Source organism: Dipodomys spectabilis, unplaced genomic scaffold (assembly GCF_019054845.1).
Source record: "Dipodomys spectabilis isolate Male_0828 unplaced genomic scaffold, ASM1905484v1 ptg000260l, whole genome shotgun sequence".
Classification (NCBI taxonomy): Eukaryota; Metazoa; Chordata; class Mammalia; order Rodentia; family Heteromyidae; genus Dipodomys; species Dipodomys spectabilis.
Genome location: NW_024870937.1, coordinates 1574508 through 1599513, shown reverse-complemented (window position 1 = coordinate 1599513; position 25006 = coordinate 1574508). Strand labels below are relative to the sequence as shown.

The following is a 25006-nucleotide window of genomic DNA, read 5'->3' as shown; positions in this document are numbered from 1 at the left end:
TTAATTTAGTACTCATAAAGTACAATGATCTTTTAGATATTTCTAAAAAAGTCAATTTAGTAATTCACAAGAACACAATCTGGCTATTTTTAATGTTTTGCACTCCTATAACATTTCCAATAAGCACAGACTTACACAGATCTAGGAATTCCCTTATTTCTAGAAGGAATTTTGTTTTAGTTTCTCAGAATTCTAAATATTCTGTAGCGTGTTCCACTGCTATTCTTGGTTTTAAGTTTTTATTTCATGATAGCAGAAAAAGTAAATATAAAACTATACAAATTAAGTGTACCATAAGTGAATTTATATGTTCCATAAAATACATGATGTTCAACTTTAGTTGCTCATACTATTTCAAATTCTGTTATTTTCAACCTTACTGTTCCAACACTTTGGGCTACTGATAACCACATTTTATAGATGCATGTATTGCATCAGTCTGATTTCAAAATCAGTCTCCTTCAAGGAAAAATATGGTGGTAGGCATATTTTCCTCATAAAATTTAAGCATTTCATCATTGTTTAAATAAGTGAACAAGTAAGTAAATGAACAAATAGTTTGAATGCTATAACTTCATTTCTCAAAGAGGTCCATAGAGCTGGGTCTATAATCTGAACTACTCAGAGGTTGAGATCAGAGGATCATAGTTTAAAGCAGTCTCAGACTTGGCAGAAAAATCAGGGAGATTCTTATTTCTGGTTCACCAGAAGAAGAAAAAAAAAAGCTGGAACTGGATGTGGCTAACATGGTATGATGCTAGCATTGAGTGAAAAAGCCAAGTATGTAAGGTCCTGAGTTTAAGTCCTAGAAAGGGGCTTAAATATAAAGGGGGGGAGGGGCTTCACAGGAAGTTTATCTATAAACAGGTAACTAAAATAGTAACCACTCAAAGCATATTTATCCACTTCAAAATCATGTTACCATATGCCTGCTATACTTGTTCCTATTCTCTTAATGTTTTCAGTAACATTCTCCATTCAGCTCAACTCAACAGATTCAGATGAAAACCTGCCGGAGCTAACTACAATTGATAAACTATACAAGAATATATTATACAGAAATAAATCAAAGGACAATAGCAAATTTGTGAATCTGAAAGAATATATAAATTTTTAGAAAGATATCAAGACATTAATATCAAGATGCATTATACTTATAAATAGGTATGTTGAACTGAAACCCCTTTGTATAATTACTTAAATTAAAAAACAAAACAAAACAACAACAAAAAACAACCAGCCAGGCACTGGTGGCTCACATCTGTAATCCTATCTACTCAAGGAGGCTAAGATCCAAGGATAGTGGTTCAAAGCCAACCTGGGCAGTAAAATCTATCAGACTCCTATCTCCAATTAACCAACAAAAAACTGCAAGTGGACTATGGCTCAAGTAGCAGAGTGCTAGTCCTGATTAAAAATATACAGGGACAGCACCAAGGCCCTTAGTTCAAGTCCCAGGACCAGAAAAAAAAGATAATTTTTAAAAACTCAGAAAAAGATGACAAGGTAAGATTAAGGATTAGATAGAGATTTATTTCTTCTTTTTTTTGCTAAATTCCTACCAAGACTGGAATTTATTATTATATACATCTAATGTTTAGAAAAACTAACAAAGTGCTAAAAATAACAAACAGCAAAAATAACAAAACAGCAAAGAACATCATTCCTCACCGTAAATCACTAGATGACACAAAACACTGATCATAAGCTACAATTTTGGAACTCCTGAGATCTGTACAATTATTTCAAGGTAATATATTGAAATCTTTCCTCCAAAAGTCAATGTTCAATAAAACTGAGTTTTAAAACTTTTAGATTGAAAATCCATATTCCAAGATAACACAATTTAAAGTCACAGTTCCAAAAAATAAGCTTTTTTTCTTATTCCCAAAGATGATCTACTTATTCCCAAAGATATATCCATTTATGCTTTCTGAGACTTATTTCAGTTGTGATTAATTCATATAACCTCATCCAATAATGTCATAATCAATGCCATGTATGGGTATACCTGTTTGTATGTTTCTGTGTACTTCTCACAATCAAAACAGTTAACAAGTTGATATATATGATTATAGCATAACTATCCCTTATGGAAATCAAACCTTTAACTTCAGTTCTTTAGTATCTCTTCAACAAATTAAAATTAGGCGTAAATATCTAAATAAAAATAAAAATAACAAAAGAAACTGACTTGCAGAATTTATGAATGGGTTCCAATTTCTCTAAAGTTATAAGAAAATTTGCATATATACATTTTTCTGATAATGTGCATACAATTAACCAGGTTTTCAAGCCATAAAAGAAGTTTAAAACCTAATTCTTGCTTTGTAGTCAGTTTTTTATCCCCTACTTTCTATATAAAACTGCCTATAGAGTTTTAGCTTCTTTAGCAGGAGTTAAAACATATATTTATTACCAAAATGAATTGTATATATTTTTAATATGAAGCTCAAGTATTGTTTCTTATTATTTCTAGCACATAATATTAGTATTTCCATGGTAGTGGAGAATAAATACAACCAGAATGCTCTGATCACCAAATCAAGGATATATGCCAGGGTTCTGAATCCTTTGGCAAATAATTCATTTTTCTGTTGTCATCCTAGATATTCATTCACATTCTCAATCCCTTGATACATGCCAATTTCTCTCTACTCTGATGTATCTTGTCTTGGAAAAAGGAACTGAGATAGATTAATGCTATTGCAGAGTTTTTATGTCAGGTTGTTGGTGGCTCAAACCTGTAATTGTAGCTACTCAGGAGGCTGAAAATCTGAAGATCATGGTTTAAAGCTAACCCTAGCACAAAAATTCTAGAGACTCTACCTCCAAAACAACTAGCAAAAAGCTGGGCTGGAAATGTAGCTCAAGTGGTAGAGATTCAGCTGAGCAAGCAAGCCATTGAGTTCAAACATTGATACCAGCAAAAATAAATGAAATTAAAAAGTAACGAAATATTTAATAATCTAAGAAGCAGCTGCATATGCTTGTTTAGAATTTAGGAAAGAGCATTAGACTTGAGACTGGCACTCAGTAAGTTTACAGTGAGTGTTACAAGGATATATATGAGATTGCCTACTAAGAATGTAAGGTAAGTGTAAGAGATGGAATTCTCAGGGCCATCATTAAAGTTACATGGGGAAGAAAAGAAATAAAAGAAACATCACCAGAACAGAAGAATTTGGATGGTAGGAACCCAGGAAGAAATTCGAAAAAGATGAGATACAAAAAAAGATGAGAACTAGAGGGGAGAAAATGTACTGAGTTAAAGATTTAGAAAATTGGTAGTTGCTTTTAACAGCACTGTTTTAAGTTGTTAAAGGGGTTGGAGGAGTGTTTCAAGTGATAGACACCTGCCTACTGAAGCTCTGAGTTCAAATTCCAGCGTTGATGAAAAATAAATAAAGTTAGCCTACAGTAGGGGTGAATGGAGGTAGTGAGGAAGGTGAGGAACTTGAAAAGCTGGACCAAGTCAATAATTTTTAGCTTAAGCTAATTATATTTTTAGATGTGTATCATAGATCTGGTAGTAAGGGAAAATGATTAAATGTTGGAAAAGAATAAAATTATTGAAGGATCAAGGAAAAGAAAACATAGAATCAACAAAGTGTAAAGTATTAACTGGAAACATAAAACCTTTTCTCATCAGAAAGGGATTTTTAAAAGCCAGGCACCGGTGGCTCATGCCTGTAATCCTAGCTACTCCGGAGGCTGAGATCTGAGGATCACGGTTCAAAGCCAACCAAAGAGTCTGTGAGACTCTTATCTCCAATAAACCACTTGAAAACCGGAAGTGGCTCTGTGGCTCAAGTAGTAGAGCGCTCACCTTGAGCTGAAGAGCTGAGGGATAGTGCCCAAGCCCAGAGTTCAAGCCCCACAACAGACCAAAAAATAAATAAATAAATTTAAAGATTAAAATGAAGAACATTGAAAGCGTTTACTCTAACATTTTCTATCTTGGCAATAAATCTATGATATAACTTTGTGAATAGTTGATATAGTATGTATGTAGGTTGACAAACTTACTGTCCTATGACTTTGTGGATGTGCTAATATCTCTATGAAGGTTCAAACTGCTACAATCAGATCAACAGTTCCTGTCTAATTAAACTCTGAAACTCACATTCTTGATCTGAGGGTATATGTAGCTAAGGGCTCTAGCTTCAGACTCAGTTTATAGATAAGTAAAAAATTAACTAAATAAATTTCACAATCTCTTACAACTAATGTAATTCTTGCACAACAAACATAAGAGTTACAAAAGGTAGAGAATTTCCCATTGTTAACCATATTAGTCTGATTTCTTTCTTTTTTTTCTTTTTTTTTGGGGGGGGTCACTCTTGGGGCTTGAACTCAAGACCCTATGCACTGCCCCTGGGCTCTTAAACTCAAGGTAACATTCTACTGCTTTCAGCCACAGCACCACTTCTGATTATCTGAGCTTAACTGGAGATAAGAGTCTCAAGGACTCTTCTACCCAAGCTGGATTTGAACAGTGGTCTTCAGATCTTAGCCTCTTGAGTAGCTAGGATTACAGGTGTGAGCCACCAGTGCCCTGCAATCAGCCTGATTTTAATAGTGAAAGTAGTTTCAGGTTTTAAAGACCAATAAAATATTCTTTTAAACTGGAAAACTGCCATATTTTTTATTTCTCTAAGCATATATTTTATTTCTCTAAGCATATACATTAAAACAAAAGTATGAAAAACAATGGTTTAAAAAATAGTTTTCAAAACTCTGAGAAACTGACAGTTCTGAAGAGTCTATAAGTACTTTTTTTTTGTCACAGGCCTGTTTTGCGCTGGCCTCAAACTTATGATATATCTTCCTGCCTCAGCCTTCTGAGTGCTAGCACTGTGCCTCACCATCACTTACTAAATTTAACTGTATGCATCTATATCCCAGATAATCTTGAGGGAAAAAAAAGATATTAGGAAAAAAACAAAAAAATCTAAATAAGGCATGGAGAGTTTAATTAATAATAATGTATCAATACTGGTATAACAAGCATAGCACAGTAATTTAAGATGTTAATAACTAGAAAAAAACTGAGTGGGAGAGGAGTGCCCTGAACTACCTGTACTATTTTTACTATGTTTTTGTTACTCTAACACTATTCTAAAAAAAGCTAAAATACAGGGATATACACAAACTTACTTATATAGTGCTGAAGGAATGGCTCAAGTGGAAAGGCCCTGAATTCAAACCAGAGTATTGCCAAAAAAAAAAAAAAAAAAAAAAGAACAAGCAACAACAACCTATAAACTTAAGCAAACACATGCTAAACTAATATTTTCCACTTTACCACAGACCATTAAAAGCTTTATTCAATCTTCATGAAACATCAATAGCAAATCCATGGTCTAATGGGCCATAAACACAGCTAACGTTCATGTGAATGCTTAATATTTTTAATTTGACTCTCTCACTATAAACTACCAAGACTACCTTTCTTTCTTTCCTTCCTCCTTTTTCTTTTTTTAGTTCTGAAAGTACGCGCAGGAACATTATCAGGTGAACACATACATTCCCTTGGACTTTGCATAAAAAGTTAGCTCCACAAAATCTGAGCATGTCCTACATACTTAATTTAGAAGCTAATTCCTTCACAACATTTAAATCCAACATAAAAAGACAAGTTTAGAGAACTACTTTCTGGTCTCTGGACACTAAATCAGGTCTACTGTAACTATTACAACCTTCTGAAATCACTGATTTTAAAAAACACAATAAAGGGGGCTGAGAAGGTGGCTCAGTGGTAGAGCACTTGCCTTGCATGCCTAAGGCCCTGGGTTCGATTCCTCAGCACCACATAAGCAAAAAGAAAAAAGCCGGAAGTGGCGCTGTGGCTCAAGTGGTAGAGCGCTAGCCTTGAGCTGAAGAGCTGAGGGACAGCACCCAGGCCCAGAGTTCAGGCCCCACGACTGGACCAGAAAAAAAAAAAAAAAAAACACACAATAAAGAATTAAAATAAACAAGATTTATATTTCCTCTGTAGTCCAGAAGATTTACAAACCAAACAATTTCCAACTTTAATGTTATGAAGATCTGAATTAACTATATTACTACTCAATTACATTCATTAAAAAAGGACTAAAAAAAAAATCTTAGGCACTGGTGGCTGATGCTTGTAATTCTAGCCACTCAGGAAGCAAGATCTCATGGTCATGGTTAAAGCCAGTGGAAGTAGAAAAGTCTGTGAGAATCTTATATCCAAATAACTACCAAAAAAGCTGTTAGTGTGGGTGAGATGTAGCTCAGTTACTTGAGCAGTAGCCATCCAGCAAAAGAGGCAGGCATTGAATTCAAGACCCCATCTTGGATCTAATAAAAAGGAAAAGAAGTGGAAGAGCCAGAAGTGGAGCTGTGGCTCCACAAAGGGTAGAATGCTACCCTTGAGTACACAAGCTCAAGGACAATGAGATCCTGAGTTCAAGCCCCAGGCACAAATTTAAAAAATTAAATAAATATTAGAATATCAAGAACATGAATATTTAGTAAGAAAGATGTATTTGGTATTATCATAGGTATTGTACTAAATTCTAACAAAAACATTTCCTATTCTGAAATATCAGGCCATGTAAAATGTTATCTGTTAAACTGTATAGTTTAATTTTTAAAAAATAATTTGCAACTTTTTAATAAGTTTTTTATTGTGAAAATACTGTACAGAGGGGTCACAATTACATGGGCAAGATAATGAGTACATTTCTTATCAAGCATTGTAGCCTTCTTTGTTTCCCCTTCTGATCCCTTCCATCCTCCCTTACTCCCCTCACACAATCATCCCCTCCCCACCCCCACTAAAGGTGTAAAGTTCGTTTTTCGACATAAGGACTTGTACACCTCATTGTTGCAATGGGTCCACCTGTATCCCTATTTAAATGATTTGTTTTTTCCCCTCCTCCCCCCCACAAATTATACCAACATCAAATATAGTGAAAGCAGAGGTTATACCGTGGGGGAGGGACATACAAAGCAACAAAGAAATCATCTTATAAGTAAGTTAGAAACAATCGCATGAAAGAAAAAAACATTTGAATACATATCTTAGGGTTCATTTCCCTAACATCAACTTATCTGACCTTTTCTGCTTGACTCAGACATATACTACTTATTGCAAATAAGGGAAACCATGGGACCTATGTTTCTTTGGGCCTGGCTTACTTCACTTAATATAATTTTTTCCAAGCCTTTCCATTTCCTAACAAATGGGGAAATGTCATTCTTTCTGATGGAGGCATAGAATTCCATTGTGTATATATACCACATTTTCTTGATCCATTCATCTACTGAGGGGCATCTGGGTTGGTTCCATATCTTAGCTATGGTAAATAATGCTGCAATAAACATAGTTGTGCTGGTAGCTTTAGTGTGGTCTTGTTTGTGAACATTTGGGTAAATGCCCAAAAAGTGGGATTGCTGGGTCACAGGGAAGCTCTCTGTGGAGTCTTTTGAGGAACCTCTATACTGCTTTCCAAAATGGTTGAACAAGTTTACACTCCCACCAACAATGTAGTAAGGTTCCCTTCTGTTCACATCCCCTCCAGCACTGTTGTTCTTAGAGTTCTTGATTCTAGCCATTCTAACTGGGGTGAGATAGTATCTCAAGGTTGTTTTGATCTGCATTACTTTTATGGCTAGAGAGGTTGAGCATTTCTTCATGTGTCTATTGGCCATCCTTCTTTCCTCTTCAGAGAAGTTTCTCTTTAAGTCTTTAGCCCACTTATTTATTGGGCAGTTGTTTCTTTGAAGATTTGTTGTTGGGGATTTAATTTTTTGAGTTCCAGGTATATTTTAGATATGAGACCCTTGTCTGTTGTATGGCTAGTGAAGATCTTCTCCCCATCCGTGGGCTTTCTTTTGAGCTTGCAATGTCCTTTGCCATGCAGAAGCTCTGCTATTTCATGCAATCCCATTTGTCCAACCTTTCTTTGATTTGTTGTGTTTCTAGGTCTCTATTAAGAAAATTTCGGCCTGTGCCAAGGAGACTTAGGTTTTCTGCTATTCCATCTTGTAATGTTTTCAGAGTGTCTGCTTTGACTTCAAGGTCTTTGATCCATTTGGAGTTGATTCTGGTGCAGGGTGATATATAAGGATCTAGCTATAGTTTTCTATAAGTAGTTAACCAATTTTGCCAGCACCATTTACTGAAGAAGCTGTCTTTCTTCCATTCTATTTTTTTTAGCTCCCTTATCGAAGATTAGATAGCTATAGGTTCATTTCTGAGTTTTCAATTCTATTCCATTGGTCCTGAGGTCTGTTCTTGTGCCAGTACTAAGCTGTTTTGATTACTATGGCTTTGTAGTAGAGTTTGAAATTTGGTATTGATATTCCTCCAACAGTGTTCTTTCTGTTGAGGATCGTTTTTGCTATTCGGGGTCTTTTATTGTTCCATATGAATTTTTGGATTGCCTCTTCTATTTCCTTGAAGAATGAGGTTGGAATTTTGATAGGTATCGCATTGAATTTGTAGATAGCCTTGGGAAGTATTGTCATTTTCATGATGCTGATCTTTCCAATCCAGAAGCATGGGAGTTTTTGCCACTTTCGAAGTTCTGTTTTGATTTCCTTTATCACGTTTGTAAATTTTTCATCATTAAGGTCCTTCACTTCTTTGGTTAATTCCTAGGTATTTTATTTTTTGTGGGGCTATTACGAATGGAGTTGCTTTCCTAATTTCAGCCACACTTTTCTCATGTTGGCATACAGAAAAGCCATGGATTTTTGAGGGTTAATTTTATACCCTGCTAATTTGCCAAAGTTTTGAATCAGCTATTTACCTAGATTGAAGAGAAGTGGAGAGAGTGGACATCCTTGTCTCATTCCTGAGTTTAGAGGAAATGGCTTTAGTTTTTCACCATTAAGTATAATGCTGGCTGTAGGCTTGTCATATACAGCCTTTATTATATTGAGGAGTGTTCCCATGGATTCCTAATTTTTCCAGAACCTTCATCATAAAGGAGGGCTGGAACTTATCAAATGCTTTTTCTGCCTCTATTGAGATAACCATGTGGTTCTTATCCTTGCTCTTGTTGATGTGATGAATTATATTGATTTGCGTATATTGAACCAGCTTTGCATCCCTGAAATGAATCCTGTTTGATCGTGGTGTATGGTTTTCTTCATGAAAGCAATTAAGTGCAATGCTCATTTTTTAAAATTGTTTTTATTTTCCATGGGCTTTGGACTGAGGTTGTATATCAGTCATAGTGTTTACCTATCACATACAAGGCCCTGGGTATCATCCCCAACACCACAATAATCATCACCCATCCCACCAACCACAGCAAACTGTTAAATAGGTATCAAGTAAGGTGAGTAAGGTGAGTAAAATTCTTATTGAAATAGCATTAAATAACTCAATTTTTTCCTACAGAACAGGAGCAAACATATTCTTCTGAATAGTTAAATGTCTAATTTCATTATAAAGTTATAATAAACTTAATAATAAAAATTTATCTCGCCAGGCACCGGTGGCTCATGTCTGTAATCCTAGCTACTCAGGAGGCTGAGATCTGAGGATTGAGGTTCAAAGGCAGCCCTAGCAGGAAAGTCCGTGAGACTCTTATCTCCAATAAACCACTAGAAAACTGGAAGTGGTGCTGTGGCTCAAGCGGTAGAGCGCTCACCTTGAGCACAGGGACAGTGCCCAGGCCCAGAGTTCAAGCCCCATAACTGACCAAAAAAAAAAAACAACAAAGAACAAAACTTATCTCTGTTTAGCATTTTCATTTTCTAAGTCAATATCACAAACTTTTTTTTGGGGGGGGGGGAGGGGGAATAAGTCGTAGGACTTAAACTCTGGGCCTGGGCACTGGGCCTGAGCTCTTCAGCTCAAGAAGAGTGCTCTTTCATTTTGAGCCACAGCTCCAATTCTGGTTTTCTGGTGGTTAACTGGAGAAAAGAGTCTCACTGACTTTACTACCCTGGTTGGCTGGCTTTGAACCTCGATCCTCAGATCTCAGCCTCCTGAGTAGATAAGATTACAGGCGTGAGCCCTGCACATCTAGCTAGGATCACAAACTTTTAAACTATCAAAATAATTTTTGGTACCCCAAGTTCAAAAGAATAAAGGAAAAATTAAAAAATGTGCCATGCTGTTTGAAGTCAATGTCCATAGCTAAGTAGCTAACTATAGAAATTCTTAATCATTTCTTTTCCTTTTCCTCTACAAACCTGCCACTACTAACTCTAAAATATCCTTGCTTCCAAGAATTCTATCTTCTAATCCATTCTCTAGACTTGCCTTACTCTTGGGCAGGTTCAACATGGCAGGATAGAAAAAGAGAAGGTAACAGGGACGGGAACTATGATTTCCTTTATCCTACCACAAATGCTGTCCCATTGATAACTTCTTAGAAAAATCTGTCTTCTTTACTTTCTGTATGGTATATTCACGAACATATAATCGGGAGGGTGGAGGAAGGGTACAGAACTCAAGGGAAAAAGGATGAAAAGGTGCAGCAGTGAAGCTCACTGGACACTGACCAAAGTGAACTATACAACTCGTGGTGGATGAAAGGAAATGTACTCATTACCTGAGACTCATGGAATTGTAATCCCTCTCTATATGGGTTTGAATCCTGACACTAGCTGTTGATAAACTCTCTCTTCTTATTAAGATTATTTATACAGGATTAAAGGAAAAAAACTCATTTCTATAATCAAGGGCTGAGCCTTTGGAACTCTGGGACTGAAAATAGGCAGGGTGAACTCCAATGCCATACTTAAGATTCATAGCATTCTCTCTGTAAGGGTCCTAGGTGAGCGTCAATGAGCAGTAATGTGGATCCAAGATTTGGACCTTTCAAAGGAAGCTGGGAAATGCTGAGTACCTTATTATTAAAGAGTAGAGCACACCCGTGGCACATACTGTAATCCTAGCTAATCAGAAAGCTGAGATCTAAGGATCACAGGACTAAGCCAGCCCAGGCAAAGTGTCTGTGAAACTCTCATATCTGATTAACAACAAAAAGCCAGAAATGGAGCTGTGGCTCAAGTGGTAGAGTACTAGCCTTGAGCACTAAAAAGTTCAAGAGCAGCGCCTAGGCTGAGTTCAAGCTCTAGGATGAGCAAAAAAAATGTTCATCTATATATAACAAATCAAACATATACACATAAAGAACAGTAATGAAAAAAAATCCAATAGTAAATCCTGGGAATGAGAAATAGTTATCTAAATTGTAATTTTAGTGAGGTAATTATTGAGGGAGCCATAATTAAGGAGTTTCCACTGAAAGTAACAGCGAGAAAAATATGAAAATGTATAAAAGATGCTAAAAGCCATGGAGAACAGATTAAGAGGCTTCAACATATATTAAGCCATGAGGTCTAGAATGAGAAAATTAAAGGCTGGGAAGCAGTCATTTCTTACAAAAGCAAAAATGGCTCATTTTTTTTTTCTATAGAAGTAAAAGAGCCTTCAGACTGAAAATACTCAAATGCAAAACAAGAAAATCAGAATGAAAAAATATGATAGACATAGTAAAGATGCAAACTGTCAAGGAGAAAAATAATATTAAAAAATAATGTGGAAACTGGATGCCAGTGGCTCATGCCTATAACCCTAGCTACTCAGGCTGAGAGCTGAGGATCATGGCTCAAAACCAACCCTAGGCAGGAAAGTTTGTGAAATTCTTATCTCCAACTAACCAATACAAACCTACAAATGGTGCTGTGGCTCAAATTGGCACAGCGCTAGCCTTGAGCAAAAAAGCTCATAGCACGCGGTCCTGAGTTCAAGCCCCACGACAGACCAATAGTAATGATAATAATAATGATAATGATAATGTAGAATAGAATATCAACAAAATAATGCAACTAGATTAAATATTAATAATACAAGAAAGCAATGGAACAAATTGCAATACTGAGCTAAAGTAACTGTTAATCTAGAATTTTGTATGTAACTGGATTAGCATGGAGTTAATTATGAAATAATTTTTAGGCATTAAAAACTACAAGTTTGTCACTCATGAATGCTTACTTAAAAATAACCAAAGTAAGGTCATGAAGGTAGCTCAGGAAGGAGTGCTTGCCTTGCATGCATGAGGCCTGGGTTCAATTCCTTAGCACCACATAAACATTGAAAAAGCTGGAAGTGGTGCTGTGGTTCAAGTGGTAGAGTGCTAGCCTTAAGCTGAAGAGCTGAGGGACAAAGCCTAAGCCCAGAATTCAGGCCCCACAACCGACAAAAAAACAAAAACAAAAACCACAAAGGATATATTTCACCAAGAATAAAAGTGAATCCAGAGGGCAGAACTGCTTTGTGAGAAACAGTTGAGTGTAATAAAGAATCATCAGGGTTAGGGGTGTAGCTTAATGGTAGAATATGTACTACTGAGCCACACCTGTCAATAAGACGGTGGGTTCAGGGCCTAGCATTCCCTTTGCCAAATCAGTAAATTGTGTGGATAAAGTAAAATAAGTAAGTAAAAAAATGAAAGAAAAGAAAAACAAAAGGAAATAACTCACCAAAGGTTTAAAAGGTAGAATTACAACCTTTATTATGGGAGAAAGTATTACAAGTTGCATTTCTGATAAGAGTCTTATATCCAAAATGTATAAAGAATTCTTTAGACTCAGTAGTAAAACAACTAAACCAAATAAAATGTGTAAATATTTCTTTCTTTCTTTTGTGGGGCTTGAACTCTGGGCCTGGGTGCTGTCCCTCAGCTAGTGCCCTACCTCTTGAGCCACAAAGCCACTAAAATGTGTAAATATTTCTGAATAGGCATTACTCAAAAAAAAAAGGCATAAACATGGGCAATTAGAATATAAACATTATTAGTCATTAGGAGAATGTAAATTGAAATGATATAAAGATAGCATTCCTACCCATTAGGTAACTAACTATAATCAAAATAAAAAATACTGACTAAGATACTAAGACATTAGTCCCCTCATATTTTGTTGGTGAGAATGTAAAATGGCACAGGCAGTTTGGAAAAATGGGCAAATAGGCCAACAATGTCTTACAAATATAAATATAATGATCATGATCTAGTAATCGTACATGTTAGCCTTATACCTAAGTGAAAATAGCATCCATACATATAGTCCTATATCAGTATATAAAGATACTTATTTATTTTTGTCATTTGTGGGGCATGAACTCTGGGCCTGTACACTCTGTCCCTCAGCTCTTCAGCTCAAAGCTAGCGCTATACCAATTAAGCCACACTGCCTCTTCTGGTTTTCTGAGTGGATTATTGGAGATAAGAATCTCACAGACTTTCCTGCCCAGGCTGGCTTTGAACCGCAGTCCTCAAATCTCAGCCTCTTGAGTAGCTAGGATAAAAGGCGTGAGCCACTAGTGCCCGGCTTTTAAAGATCCTTAATAATGAAGCTTAGCTAAAAAAATAAGTAAAAAGAAAAATACAACCCATAACTTTTCATCTTTAAAGGAAAAATAATAAATACATGAAACTTAACTTCAACTCAAAGCCTTTTAAAATCTTCCGTAAGAATTACATAAACTGATAATATGTCCTATATGTAAGAGTATAGGTCCAATGAGTTTCTGGAAGTTGTGCCCTGCCAGATACCAAGACTTATTATAACACGATGAACAACAATGAGGCAAAATAACATTCCATAGGGAGAAAACAAACTCCCTTATTTTATGTACAAAAATCAATTCCAGATATATAAAGACTTATATGTTGAAAATGAATTTTAAAACAAAACACCAGAAGCCAGGTGCCAGGGGCTCACACCTGTAATCCTAGCTACTCAGAAGGCTGAGATCTGAGGATCACAGTTCAAAGCCAGCCTGGGCAGGAAAGTCCAAGAGACTCTTATCTCCAATAAACCACCAGAAGACCGGAAGTGGCTCTATGGCTCAAGTGGCAGGGTGCTCACCTTGAGCTGAAGAGCTGAGGGACACAGCCCAGGCCCAAAGTTCAAGCCCCACAACGGACCAAAAAAATAAAAAACAAAAAAAAGAATGGTCACTACAACAGTTTCTTTGTAATACAGGGGGGGAAAACTAGCAACAATTCAAGTATTCATTAGGAAAAAAGACTTCTAGAAAATTTGCTGATGTGGAAGGGATAGCTTCATTTTGGTAGTTCCAAATCCTAGCAACTTATTATCAGTTAGATATTCAGAAAATGTTTGAGTGGATTAATAAACAAATGAGAAAAATGATGTTACCTAGAAGGGGATATAGAAGAGACAAATAATGACAGAGTATGTTAACTAGTAGTATGTGCTCAAGGAAACAAGGAAAGGAGAACTGGAAGATACTTTGGGGGAAAAGGGAGTATAATTTGATCATGAATGGCCATAAAGGGTCACACTGACTAATAGAGTCACACTGACTAATCTGAGAACTGAAGGGAGTGAAGGAGCCAGTGATCATCTGGGAGAACATTCCAGTTAAAGGTAACACTGAGGAAAATGACATTGATATGCCTGGGACAGCTGAATTGCAAGGAGTCCAGTGTGAATAAAACAGAATGAAAGGTAGAGTGGGATGGAAAGTTAATACAGACCAAGCAAAGACTTTGGCTTTTTCTACACAAAGAAGGCAAGCCTTTGGGAGGTTTTAAACAGAGGATTTACATGACCCTAACATGTTTTACAAAATCCTTCGGCTGCTAAATGATAGAAGGGGAGACACACAGAGGAACACTTCAGTGGTGCAGGTAAGAGATGAGTGGTTTAGTCTAGGGTAGCAACAGAGGAACGAGAAAGAAAAGGAGTCATCATTTATTTCCCCCAAACAAAACTGCATTCATTCTTTCATTTTTAAAATGCATTTTCATTTTTAAACTGACATATTATTTATAACATATTTTAAATTGACATTTATTATGTATAACATGATATTTTCTAAAGTATTTTGGGGATTCATAGAACTTATTTCTTCTCCTCACATATATAACCACCAGAAAGGAGTACAACAGACTTTCAAAGAGCCCTGGTGTTTACAACTTGAGATTGGAAAGACAAAAAGGACAAACAGAATGCATGAGCCATACCAAAAATTAGTTATATATTTAAAAGAATTTACCTTTTGGAGTCAGAGGAACACTTATGGATAAAATTATATAATGTCTGGATTTGCTTTAAAGTCATTCAGAGAGTAAAGATAGTGGAATAAATCAAAATTAGTCATGTGATGATAATTATGGAAGCTGGGTAAGGATAAATGGAGGTTCATTATACTCTTTTCTGTACTTTTGCATGTGCTTGAAGTTTTCTAGAACACAAGGTTTAGGGAAAGAAATGCAATTTGTACCAAATACAGTGCCTTTCTATGAGAATTAATTGTTTATCCAGGTGCCAGTGGCTCAGATCTGTAAACTTAGCTACTGGAGGATTATGATTTAAGCCAGTTTGGATAGAGAAGTCTGTAAGACTCCATCTCCAAATAACCAGCAGAAGTAGTAGAGCACTAGTTGTGAAGAAAGAAGAAAGCTGAATGAGAGAAACAGATCCTGCATTCAAAAGGGGCGGTAAGGGGGAGGGGAGAAAGGGAATACAGTAAGAGGAGAGGGGAGAAAGGGAGGGAGGGAAGAAGGGTAGGAAAAGAAGAAGGGAGGGAAAGAAAAAGGGAAGAAAGAAGAATTAACTGTACACACCTGGTTTTGTTCCTAACTTTTGCAAATATAAGGAAACAGCTAAATGAAAGCTGCTATGCATACTATCCCACTTTTCCTAATTTTCTGAGGGTGCTTCACTTACAGATGAAATGTGGACTTAATTACTATTCTTAATTGACATTTAATCTAAAATATGGATAATCTAGTAATCTTAAAGAGATTTCAAAAAGTTTTAGAGATTTTTTTAGATTACAATTTTCTGCATAAGCTAACACTGAGTAAACTAGACTATATATTACAAATTTGGAAATAATTTGGCTGTATAGTTTAGCCTATCTATGGTATAGTCAATTGCAAATACTTGGGGAAAAAAAAGCTGTACTGAACATGTAAAGTCTATTTTTTTTTTTTTTTTACTATTTTTTTTGTTTGAGATAGGATCTTGCTATGTTGCTTAGGCTGGCCTGGAACTTGAAATTCTTCTGCCTCAGCCTCCTGACTGCTCAGAATTTTTTTCTTGGCTTTATTTCATAACCAGTACAGCATGACAACTATTCACACAGTGTTTATAATTACATATTTTAAATAATCTAGAGGTACATTTATGAGATGCAAATACCACCTATTTTATACAAATGACTTGAGCATCTGCATATTTTGTTCTGGGGTTGAGGGAAGGGCAGTGTCTAGAAATGAAGTGCCCATCGCTATCAAGAAATAACTGTACCACGTACAAGATAAAGAAAGAAAATTTAAAACTTGGACTATACACATTTTAAGCAAGCCAGTCAACATCAAAATTCCTTCAAGCTGCCTTCTAATACTCAGTTTCCTCACAGTCATTTCCAGGTGGTAAGAGTAACAGAAATTCAATGTCTACCACATTCACAATACTGGAAAAAGCTCCCTGAGTCTATGGTACCTATCTATACAGAAGAACTGAATGCAAATATGTATTTGTAACTTCTGTGTGTATATGTGTGTCAGTCCTAGAGTCTTGAACTCAGGGCCTAGGCACTGTCCCTGAGCTGTTTTACTCAAGGCTAACATTCTACCACTACAGCCACCACTCCATTTCTGGCTTTTTGGCAGCTAATTGGAGATAAGAGTCTCATGAGCTTTCCAACCTGAGCTGGTTTTGAACTGCTGTCCTCAGATCTCAGCCTCCTGAGTAGCTAGGATTACAGGCACAAGCCATGGGAGCCTGACAATATTATCCATTTATTATACTACAATTTATAATAAGGAAAATTTGAGGTAAATAATCAAAATAAAGAATATTTGCAAATACAATATAGTATATATATAAATTGAAATATTACATAGCTTATTTTTACTATTTTGAAGAAAAATACATTTCTGGCTTTTAAAAATTAAGTTAATAATTATTACATTATTTGCAATGACCAGACAACTTTGGTCATTTTGGCAGTATTAATTTAGACTATGGTAATTATATTTAACCTCTGGAATAGGCAAATTCATGGTTTGGCTATGTCAGGCAAAAAAGTCTAAGAGAGATCCTTTCTCAACCAATCAATACCTTGTGTAGTATGCATGGCTGTCATCCTAACTATTTGAGGAAGCTTAAAATAGGCAGATGGCAGTCCAGGCACATGCCCAGGCTTCCTAGCAAGAGCCTATCTCAAAATTAACCAGTGAAACCAGGTGCCAGGGGCTCATGACAATTCAAAGTTTGGAACCAGACTGGGCAGAAAAAGTTTACCCCCAAAATAACCTGCAAAAAACTGGGCTGGAGGTATGGCTTTAGTAATGACGCACAAGCCACCCCTAAGTTCAAGCCTTGCTCCTACCAAAATAAATAAATAAAACCAGTGTAGAAAATGAGCTGGATAGCTGATGCCAGTGACTCATGCTTTTAATCTTAGCTACTCAGGAGGATGAGATCGAAGAACCAAGGTTCAAAACCAACCAAGGCAAGATAGTCTATGAGACTCTTATCTCTAATTAAGCACCCAAAAAGCCAGGTGCTCAGGGATAGCACCTAGGCCTTGAGACTAAACCCCAGGACTGGCACACCCACACAAAAAAGAGCTGGAGGCACAACTCAGTGGTAGAGTGCCTTCCTAACAAGTACACGACCCTAAGTTTCAATATTAGCACTGCCAAAAAAAAAAAAAGAGAGAAAGAGATTAAAGAAAAAGTTAACAAATATTAATTCAATAATACTTTATTTAACCCAACATATTTGCTTATTTATATAACTCATAATTTCAAAATCTTTTGTATACTTAACACTTCTGATAGATTGCAACTCAGAGTAGGCACATTTCAAGTCTTCAGTAGTCATCTGAAGATACCATCTTGCACAGTATAGTTTAGAAAATATTTAATGACAATAAAGGCAACCACAAGGCTCTGTAGGATCTAGTCACTACTTTAGTGCTGTTTGGAATACCTGCGATTTCTCTAATGCTTTACTCTCTAATCAATTTTTTAATGAAATATTTAATAATATATATCTGAACCAGACATGATTCATGCCAGGAATCCTAGCACTCAGGAGAGAAGCTACACAGTTAAGACCCTGAGTCAAAAACAAAACAAATACTACAAGCCTTCATACAGAAATAAAAAATTGCACGTTCAAAGATACGTTACTAACACACAGAGAAAGTATCAGTAAAGGTCAGTGCTTCCTTTCCTGTTCCTTCACCAGAGAGACAAAGGAATAAGTAATTCCAAACTAATGCTGAATTAAATCTAATTCTCTAATTCAACCAACATTTGGTGGGTATCTACAACAGGCCAGCAGTGTCCTGAATGCAAAGGAATCAGAGACAAGTAAGATATGGTCCTTATCCTAAGATATTTACAGTCTATCAAGTATGATATCTAGACTTAGATAATGTAGTATACTGTATAAAAAACACAATTTCACTTTTAACATCATACAGTAGCACCAATAAGAGCATAGCAGGTACTACAGATGTAAGTCATACATATAATTTAAAATTTTCTAGTAACTGTATTTTTTTTAATTGTGAAAATACCATACAGAGGGGTTACAATTACATGGGCAAGGTAATGAGTACATTTCTTATCAAGCATTGTTGCCTCCTCCTTTGTTTCCCTTCCCATCCCTTCCCATCATCTCCCCCCCTCCCCCCGCCCCCACACCAAAGTTGTAAAGTTCGTTTTTTGACATAACGTCTTGTACATCTCATTGTTGCACTGGGTCCACCTTCCCCTCCATAAATTATACCTACATCAACGACAGTGAAAACAGGGGAGTAACTGCATTTTTAATTAAAAGAAACACAGTTACATTACCTGACTTATGAAACAATAACCCCTCAGCACAACACACTAATAATAACAATAAGATTATATTTTAAAAAAAGAAACTGAAAATTGAGATATTTTTCATGTTTTTTTAAAACTGTTTTTTTACATTTAAGACTATCTCAACATGAACTAGCCACATTTCAAGTGTATTGGAAGGCACTGTTATGCAAGATAAAACTATTTTTTTAGTCTACTATTTAATCAAATGAAAAATTGATGTTATTTATTGGAAAGAATTTAGCAATTACAGGTACAGGAAAAAGCAAGAGAGCAGAAGGATGCTTGAACATGTTCTAGGCTAAAGGAAAAGAGAAAGGGCAAATATTTTAATGCTAATAGATGGAAAGTGTAGAGAAAGAATAAAGGAACTGCTGCTGGGAGGCGGTGGTTCATCCATATAATCCTAGCTACTTAGGAGGCTGAAATCTGAGGATCTCTGTTACAAGAACTTCCAGACAGAGAAGTCCTAAAGACTTATCTCCATGCTTGCTTCAGCAGCACATATACTAAAACTGGAAGGATAGAGAGAAGATTAGCATGGCCCCTGTGCAAGGATGACATGCAAATTCATGAAGTATTCCATATTTTTAACCCAAAGAAACATAGACTCCATGGTTTCCCTCATTTGTAATAATTAGTATATGTCTACAATAGTCCTAGCAGATGAGCAGAATAGCTTCAACAGCTATGTACATATGACCATATAAGATGATGTTAATAAGCTAAATGAACTCATAACATGGAAACAAGAGATTCTTCTTTATTGTTGTTGTTTTCAATGTACTACGTGATTTCTTTTTTTTTCCTTTTATGTTTTCTTTTTCCCCTATGATCTATCCCCTGTTGCCACTGTATTTGATTTTGGTACCCTGTGAATTGTATCTACATTTATCTGAATTAGGGAAGGGAAAGAGAACAACAAAATGGTGAGACAAAAGACAAAGGGCGAACCAATGTAACAACGATACTGTATAACTTGGGGAAGGGATGGGGGGGGAAGTGGGAGAAAAATGAGAGGGGGGTAACAAATTCAACAAGAATGTACTCACTATTTTCCATATGTAACTGTAACTCCTCTGTACATCACCTTGACAATAAAATTTTAAAAAGGAAGGTGGCTCAGTGGTAGAGTGCTTGCATGCATGAGGACCTGGGTTCCATTCCTCAGCACCACATAAGCAGAAAAAAAAAAAGCCGGAAGTGGTGCTGTGGCTCAAGTGGTAGAGTGCTAGCCTTGAGCTGAAGAGCTAAGGGACAGTGCCCAGGCCCAGAGTTCAGGCCCCATGACCGATAAAAAAATAAATACATAAAAGAAAAGAAAAAAGGAAAAGAAAAAAAAAAAAAAAGACATCTCCAATTAACCAGCAAAAAGATGGAAGTAAAAAAAAAAAAAAAAAGATGAAAGTAGAGCTGTGGCTTAAATGGTACACCATGAGCCTTGACCAAATACGCTAAAGGAAAGTGCCCAGGCCCAGCACCAGTACTGACAAAAGTAGTAAATTTAATAATAATAATAATAGCACAGCTAAATGATTGGCTTGGAAAAGAGGATTGAATTTTGTTTTGGGACTGGTAGATGGAACAAAATAATTAGGTACAGAGAAAAGCAACTACACTAAGCATGAGAGACACTCATGAACAGAGTGGAGGAAGAATAATCAGAAGTTTCCCATTTCTCTCTGAATCAGAAAATAATCTTATCAACCTGTTTCCAATCATCAATACAAACATAAAGGGATTATATTTGTGAACAATTTTAGTCACACACACACATACACACCTAACTGCTAAGATTACAAGAATGACGGATACCCAAGTAAAGTAATAGTTATTTGTTAGGTTGTGCACATGTATAACTACTCATTTTTCTGGTTTTCTTCTGGACTAGTCAGTCTTGAATTATGTCACTGTATCTCTACACATAAAAATATTACTATGGATTCAATGTTTGTTTTCTCACCTAGTCATCATTTATTCAATAAACATACTCAGTGCCTACTCTGAAAATATATGGTACTGAAAACAGAGATGCATAAGGTCCTCACTGACTCCCATGTGTATCCTCAGTATTCAACATTTTATTCCACCTACACACAGTGCTAGGAAAACACAATATTACACTGTCCTGTAAAGAAATAATACATGTCATCTAAAATATATGTTGACAAAGACCTTCACTTAAGTCTGAATAAATCAGTGCTGTCCAAAAGTTTGTCATACTGAAAATATTCTGAACTATATAGTAGTCAAGAGGTACATGAAGGAAATTTTTATTTTAATGGCCACATATGGTAAACAAGTACCATATAGGTCTAAATATCAGAATACAACAGGTAGCTAATGGCACTGCCACTATTAAAATCAAGGTGCTGTTAATAAGCTAGTATAATATGTTGCTGAAAGTGAGTACCCTGGGAATAAAAACTGTTAGAAAGATACTCTAGTTTTCAGTGTAAAATAACATGTACATTCTGAGCCAAAAAGAGAACAGAAGGGAAAGAAGGATAGTTCAGTTTTTCACTTTACTTTCCTAAGGAAAAAACATCAATTACTTTTGTCAACTTTTTACTTTTCTTAGACAGGTCAAATACTTGGTATATGTAAGGAATCAAATACTTTTGAAGTTAGAACTAACTAGAGCATAATTGTTTCTATAATAAAATGATGGAGAAAATGGAGGGGGTAACACTGTTAGAAAATAAATGTACTCAGTACCTTACTTATGCAACTGTAATCCCTCTGTATATCACCTCTACAATAAAATAAATTTTTAAAAAATGATACTTTATTAATGGTATAAACATAAGTAGTTAGAAACCAAGATTCAATAATGAAGAGTGTACTTGTAACAACTTACTCTTGCAATTTTCCAAATGTTTCATTTATCTGATTTTAAAATAAACCTAATTTGACCTGATTAAAAGATTGTATATTCCACTAGTATGTGAACCTCCTCTTAAACAATTAGCATACACTTAAAAAAAAAAAGTTGAGTGCTTGGTGGGCTTACACTTCTAATTCTAGCTACTCAGAAAGCATGACACTTGAAGAATCTTAGTTCAGAGTTATCTCATAGAAAAGTTCATAAGACTCCATTTCAATTAACCAGAAAAATGTTAGGCTAGAAGCATGGCTCAAGTGGCAGAGCACCAGTCATAAACAAGAAAGCTGATCAAAAGTTCCAGGCCCCCAATTTAAGTCTTGGCACACATGCATGCACACACACACACACACACACACACACACACACACACACACGTACACAAGAATGGAAAAGAAGTGTGTGTGTAGAGAGGTACCACTGGAGGAGGAATGGAGGAGAATAAAGGAAGATGAAAAAGGGTAAAATGGTAAAATACTTTATGTACGTATGTAAAAACTGAACAACCACACTTGTGGAGACTGGTTTGGGAAGGAGGATGAGAGAGTGGTGGAATGACTGAGTTAGATCAAGGTACACTTATGCTTATGGGATATGTCAAAATGAAACCCCCTTATACAATTGACTAATACTAATAAAAAGGTAGGAAAATAAAAATAAGCCCAATGCTAAAACACATGGTGACTCAACCAACTGAGTAAATGTTAGTATACCCTAACTTTTGAAATGAATAATTCCTGTTATAGCCACTACCATAGCTATTTATGACTGGATGGTAAAATGTACTTTCACTACTCTGTCCTTAATGTATAATTTAAGTGACTACACAAACTTAAGTAGAGATACAAAGTCCTACATTAGCACAGGTCTGATTACATACTTAGAAGATCTGATAACTTAAAAGTAAAACCAGTGAGGTGAGCAAATGTCAGAGATAGCACATTTTATGCATAGTAACTTGTTCAGTTTAACCATTCCAGTAAGACTGCTTTGTAAATTAACTACACAACTTCCAGTCCTTCATTTCTTCTGGAATCACCTTCTCTAACATTTCCAGATTAGTAACACCAAATAATAGTGTCTCAATCTACTAAGAAAAGCTTTAAAAGAACCACTTTAGAATGTTCTTCCTGCCATACAGAACACCATCAAGTAAATATTAAATCAAGCCTCCTATATATACATTGCAGTCTTGATAATCAAAGCAGATCAGATCTGTAATAATTAACTTCCAGAGTCAAATGACTGCCACAGCTCACTGCAACAAAGCCAAAGCACTACAGTATGGTATAATGACATCATTAGCTTGGTTTCCTAATAAAAGCATATTACCTGAATTTACGGTTACTAAAAATAGTCAACATTTGTCTATGAGAGTAGCAGGCAGCTCTAGTTTTAGTTCTAAGACATTTTTTAGAATGATGCCCATGGCAAACTGATTTATTTCTTAGCCTTGACATGAAAATGCTGTTCTACTGGGGGTAGGGAGGGGGAGAGATCAATGTTTTAATCCTGGAAATTAGGTTCTGCTTCACCGAGATTTACCACTGTCTTCAGAACTAGTACAGTAGAAGCATGTAATTAATGTGATTTGAAACAAACAGTAACAGAACTCATACATGTAAGGTTTAGAGATCCTTCAACCAAAAGTAATTTCTGTCCTAATTGTCACCGTTTCCTTGGTGCTGCATTTTCTGGGTTTGCAGTTGCCAGGAGGCAGACAAGATTTTTCTCTCTGAATTAAATCTGGAAAAGGTGATTTTTATACGCCTTACATCACCCTTTCCTAAGATTGTCTCCGTTCCCTCTCCTCCCCCCCCCCCCCCCACCCCGCGCCGCCCCAGTCCAGATTTCCTAGTAATATAGAAAAGTTAGCCACGGCTTTCAAAACTCTCTGGTTTGAACCTCCGAACTGGGAGGAGAAAGTGTGGTGCAAGTTCATTCACAAGTGCTCTCGGGATAGGGGTGGTGAGGACGAGCAGGAAGAAAAAAAGTGTAATCCTTCCTGACCTGTGCCTGTCCCAGTCCTCTCGAACCCTGCCTTGGGAGCTGGAATGTTCTCTCCTTCGCCAAGGCTGTGAATGGAAGAGGTACCCCAGTTCTCCCACACCATGCTAAGCTGCATCCCTCTTGGCCGGAGACGGCGACCAGAGAAGGCCGAAGACCAGCCCTCGACCAACACACCCGCCGGGTCCCAAACTGCCCCAGGCAGGAAGCCCCAGCCGTCCCCAGCTCCCCAGGACCCGCGGGGGCGCAGCTCCACGGCGCGCTCCGGACGCTGCTTCCCCGGGCGGCGGCCGCTCAGGAGGAAGCGCCCGGCGAGCACCTGCAGGAAGCGGCCGCGCGGCGCCCACCTCAGAGGCCCGGGCTGGCGGGAGACCTGGGCTCCCGGCTCCGGAGCTGCGCGGGGCTTCCGCGGCTCCGGGCTCAGGGCCCCGCGCTCGCCTCCGCCGCGGCCTAGCCCGGCGGCCCGCCACCGGGGGGTCGCAGGGCTGGGGGAGAGGGGAGTCTTACCAGCTGCTGCCGGACCCAGCGCCACATTCCCCCGCCGTCGCCGTGGCGGCCCCGCGGGGGACCGAGGGGCTGCAGCGGGGAGAGGTCGACGAGCCGCAGGGGGAGCGGGCAAGCCCCTCGGGCAGAAGTTCCGCTCTCCGCCACCGCCACCTCACGCCCCGCACCCGGTCCACATCGCGCCGCGCCCGCCCCGAAGTCCTACAGGCGCGGCCCGGGCGCCGTCCCCGCCCGGAGGAGCTGAGTCGGAGGCCCCGCCGCAGCCACCTTCATTACTGACCGTTGTCACCCGAAAGCACCCCCGCCACCCACCCCGCCCCGCCCCTCCCGGGCCCAGCCTGCCTCGCCCCGCCCCTGCGCTCTGGGCAGCCCCGGACGTGACGAAAAGAGGTGCGCCGACCGGCCAAGGGGGACCGGAGGCCCCGCAGCCGCACGTCCCCGGGGTCTGGAGCGGGAGTAGGGCCCCTGACGGCCCCTGAGAAGCCCAAGGGGGGCGGGGCGGCACGCGGGGGGCGGGGCGAGCCGCACAGGCCGTGGTGAGCGCGAAGGGCTGCGGTCGGAGCGGGGCGAGGGGCGGGGTTGAGAGCCCCTGAGAAGACTGAGGAGGCGGGGATGCATATGGAGAGCAGGGGGGCGGGGCGGAGGCTGTGGGAAGGTCGGGGGCGGGGCGAACCTCGGGGGGCGGGGCGAACCTCGGGGGCGGGGCGAACCTCGGGGGCGGGGCGAACCTCGGGGGCGGGGCGAACCT

The 25006-nt window shown here is 38.0% G+C and overlaps 1 protein-coding gene and 1 non-coding gene across 4 annotated transcripts in view; one reads left to right on the top strand and one right to left on the bottom strand.

Annotated features, from left to right (window-relative positions):
* Positions 1–24535, bottom strand: part of Atp11b (ATPase phospholipid transporting 11B (putative)) — a 113317-nt gene extending 88782 nt beyond the window's left edge. The window contains exon 1 of one of the 3 annotated variants that reach the window (XM_042699620.1): positions 24262–24535. In XM_042699620.1, the coding sequence (XP_042555554.1) occupies positions 24262–24288 (27 nt within the window). In that variant the 5' untranslated portion in view covers positions 24289–24535. The remainder of the gene's footprint in view (positions 1–24261) is intronic. The other 2 variants (XM_042699619.1, XM_042699618.1) reach the window with 2 other exon arrangements.
* On the top strand, positions 19353–19455 carry LOC122125097. Its single transcript, XR_006150723.1, has one exon. It is a non-coding gene; the product is annotated as a U6 spliceosomal RNA (small nuclear RNA).
* Positions 24536–25006: the final 471 nt, after the last annotated feature.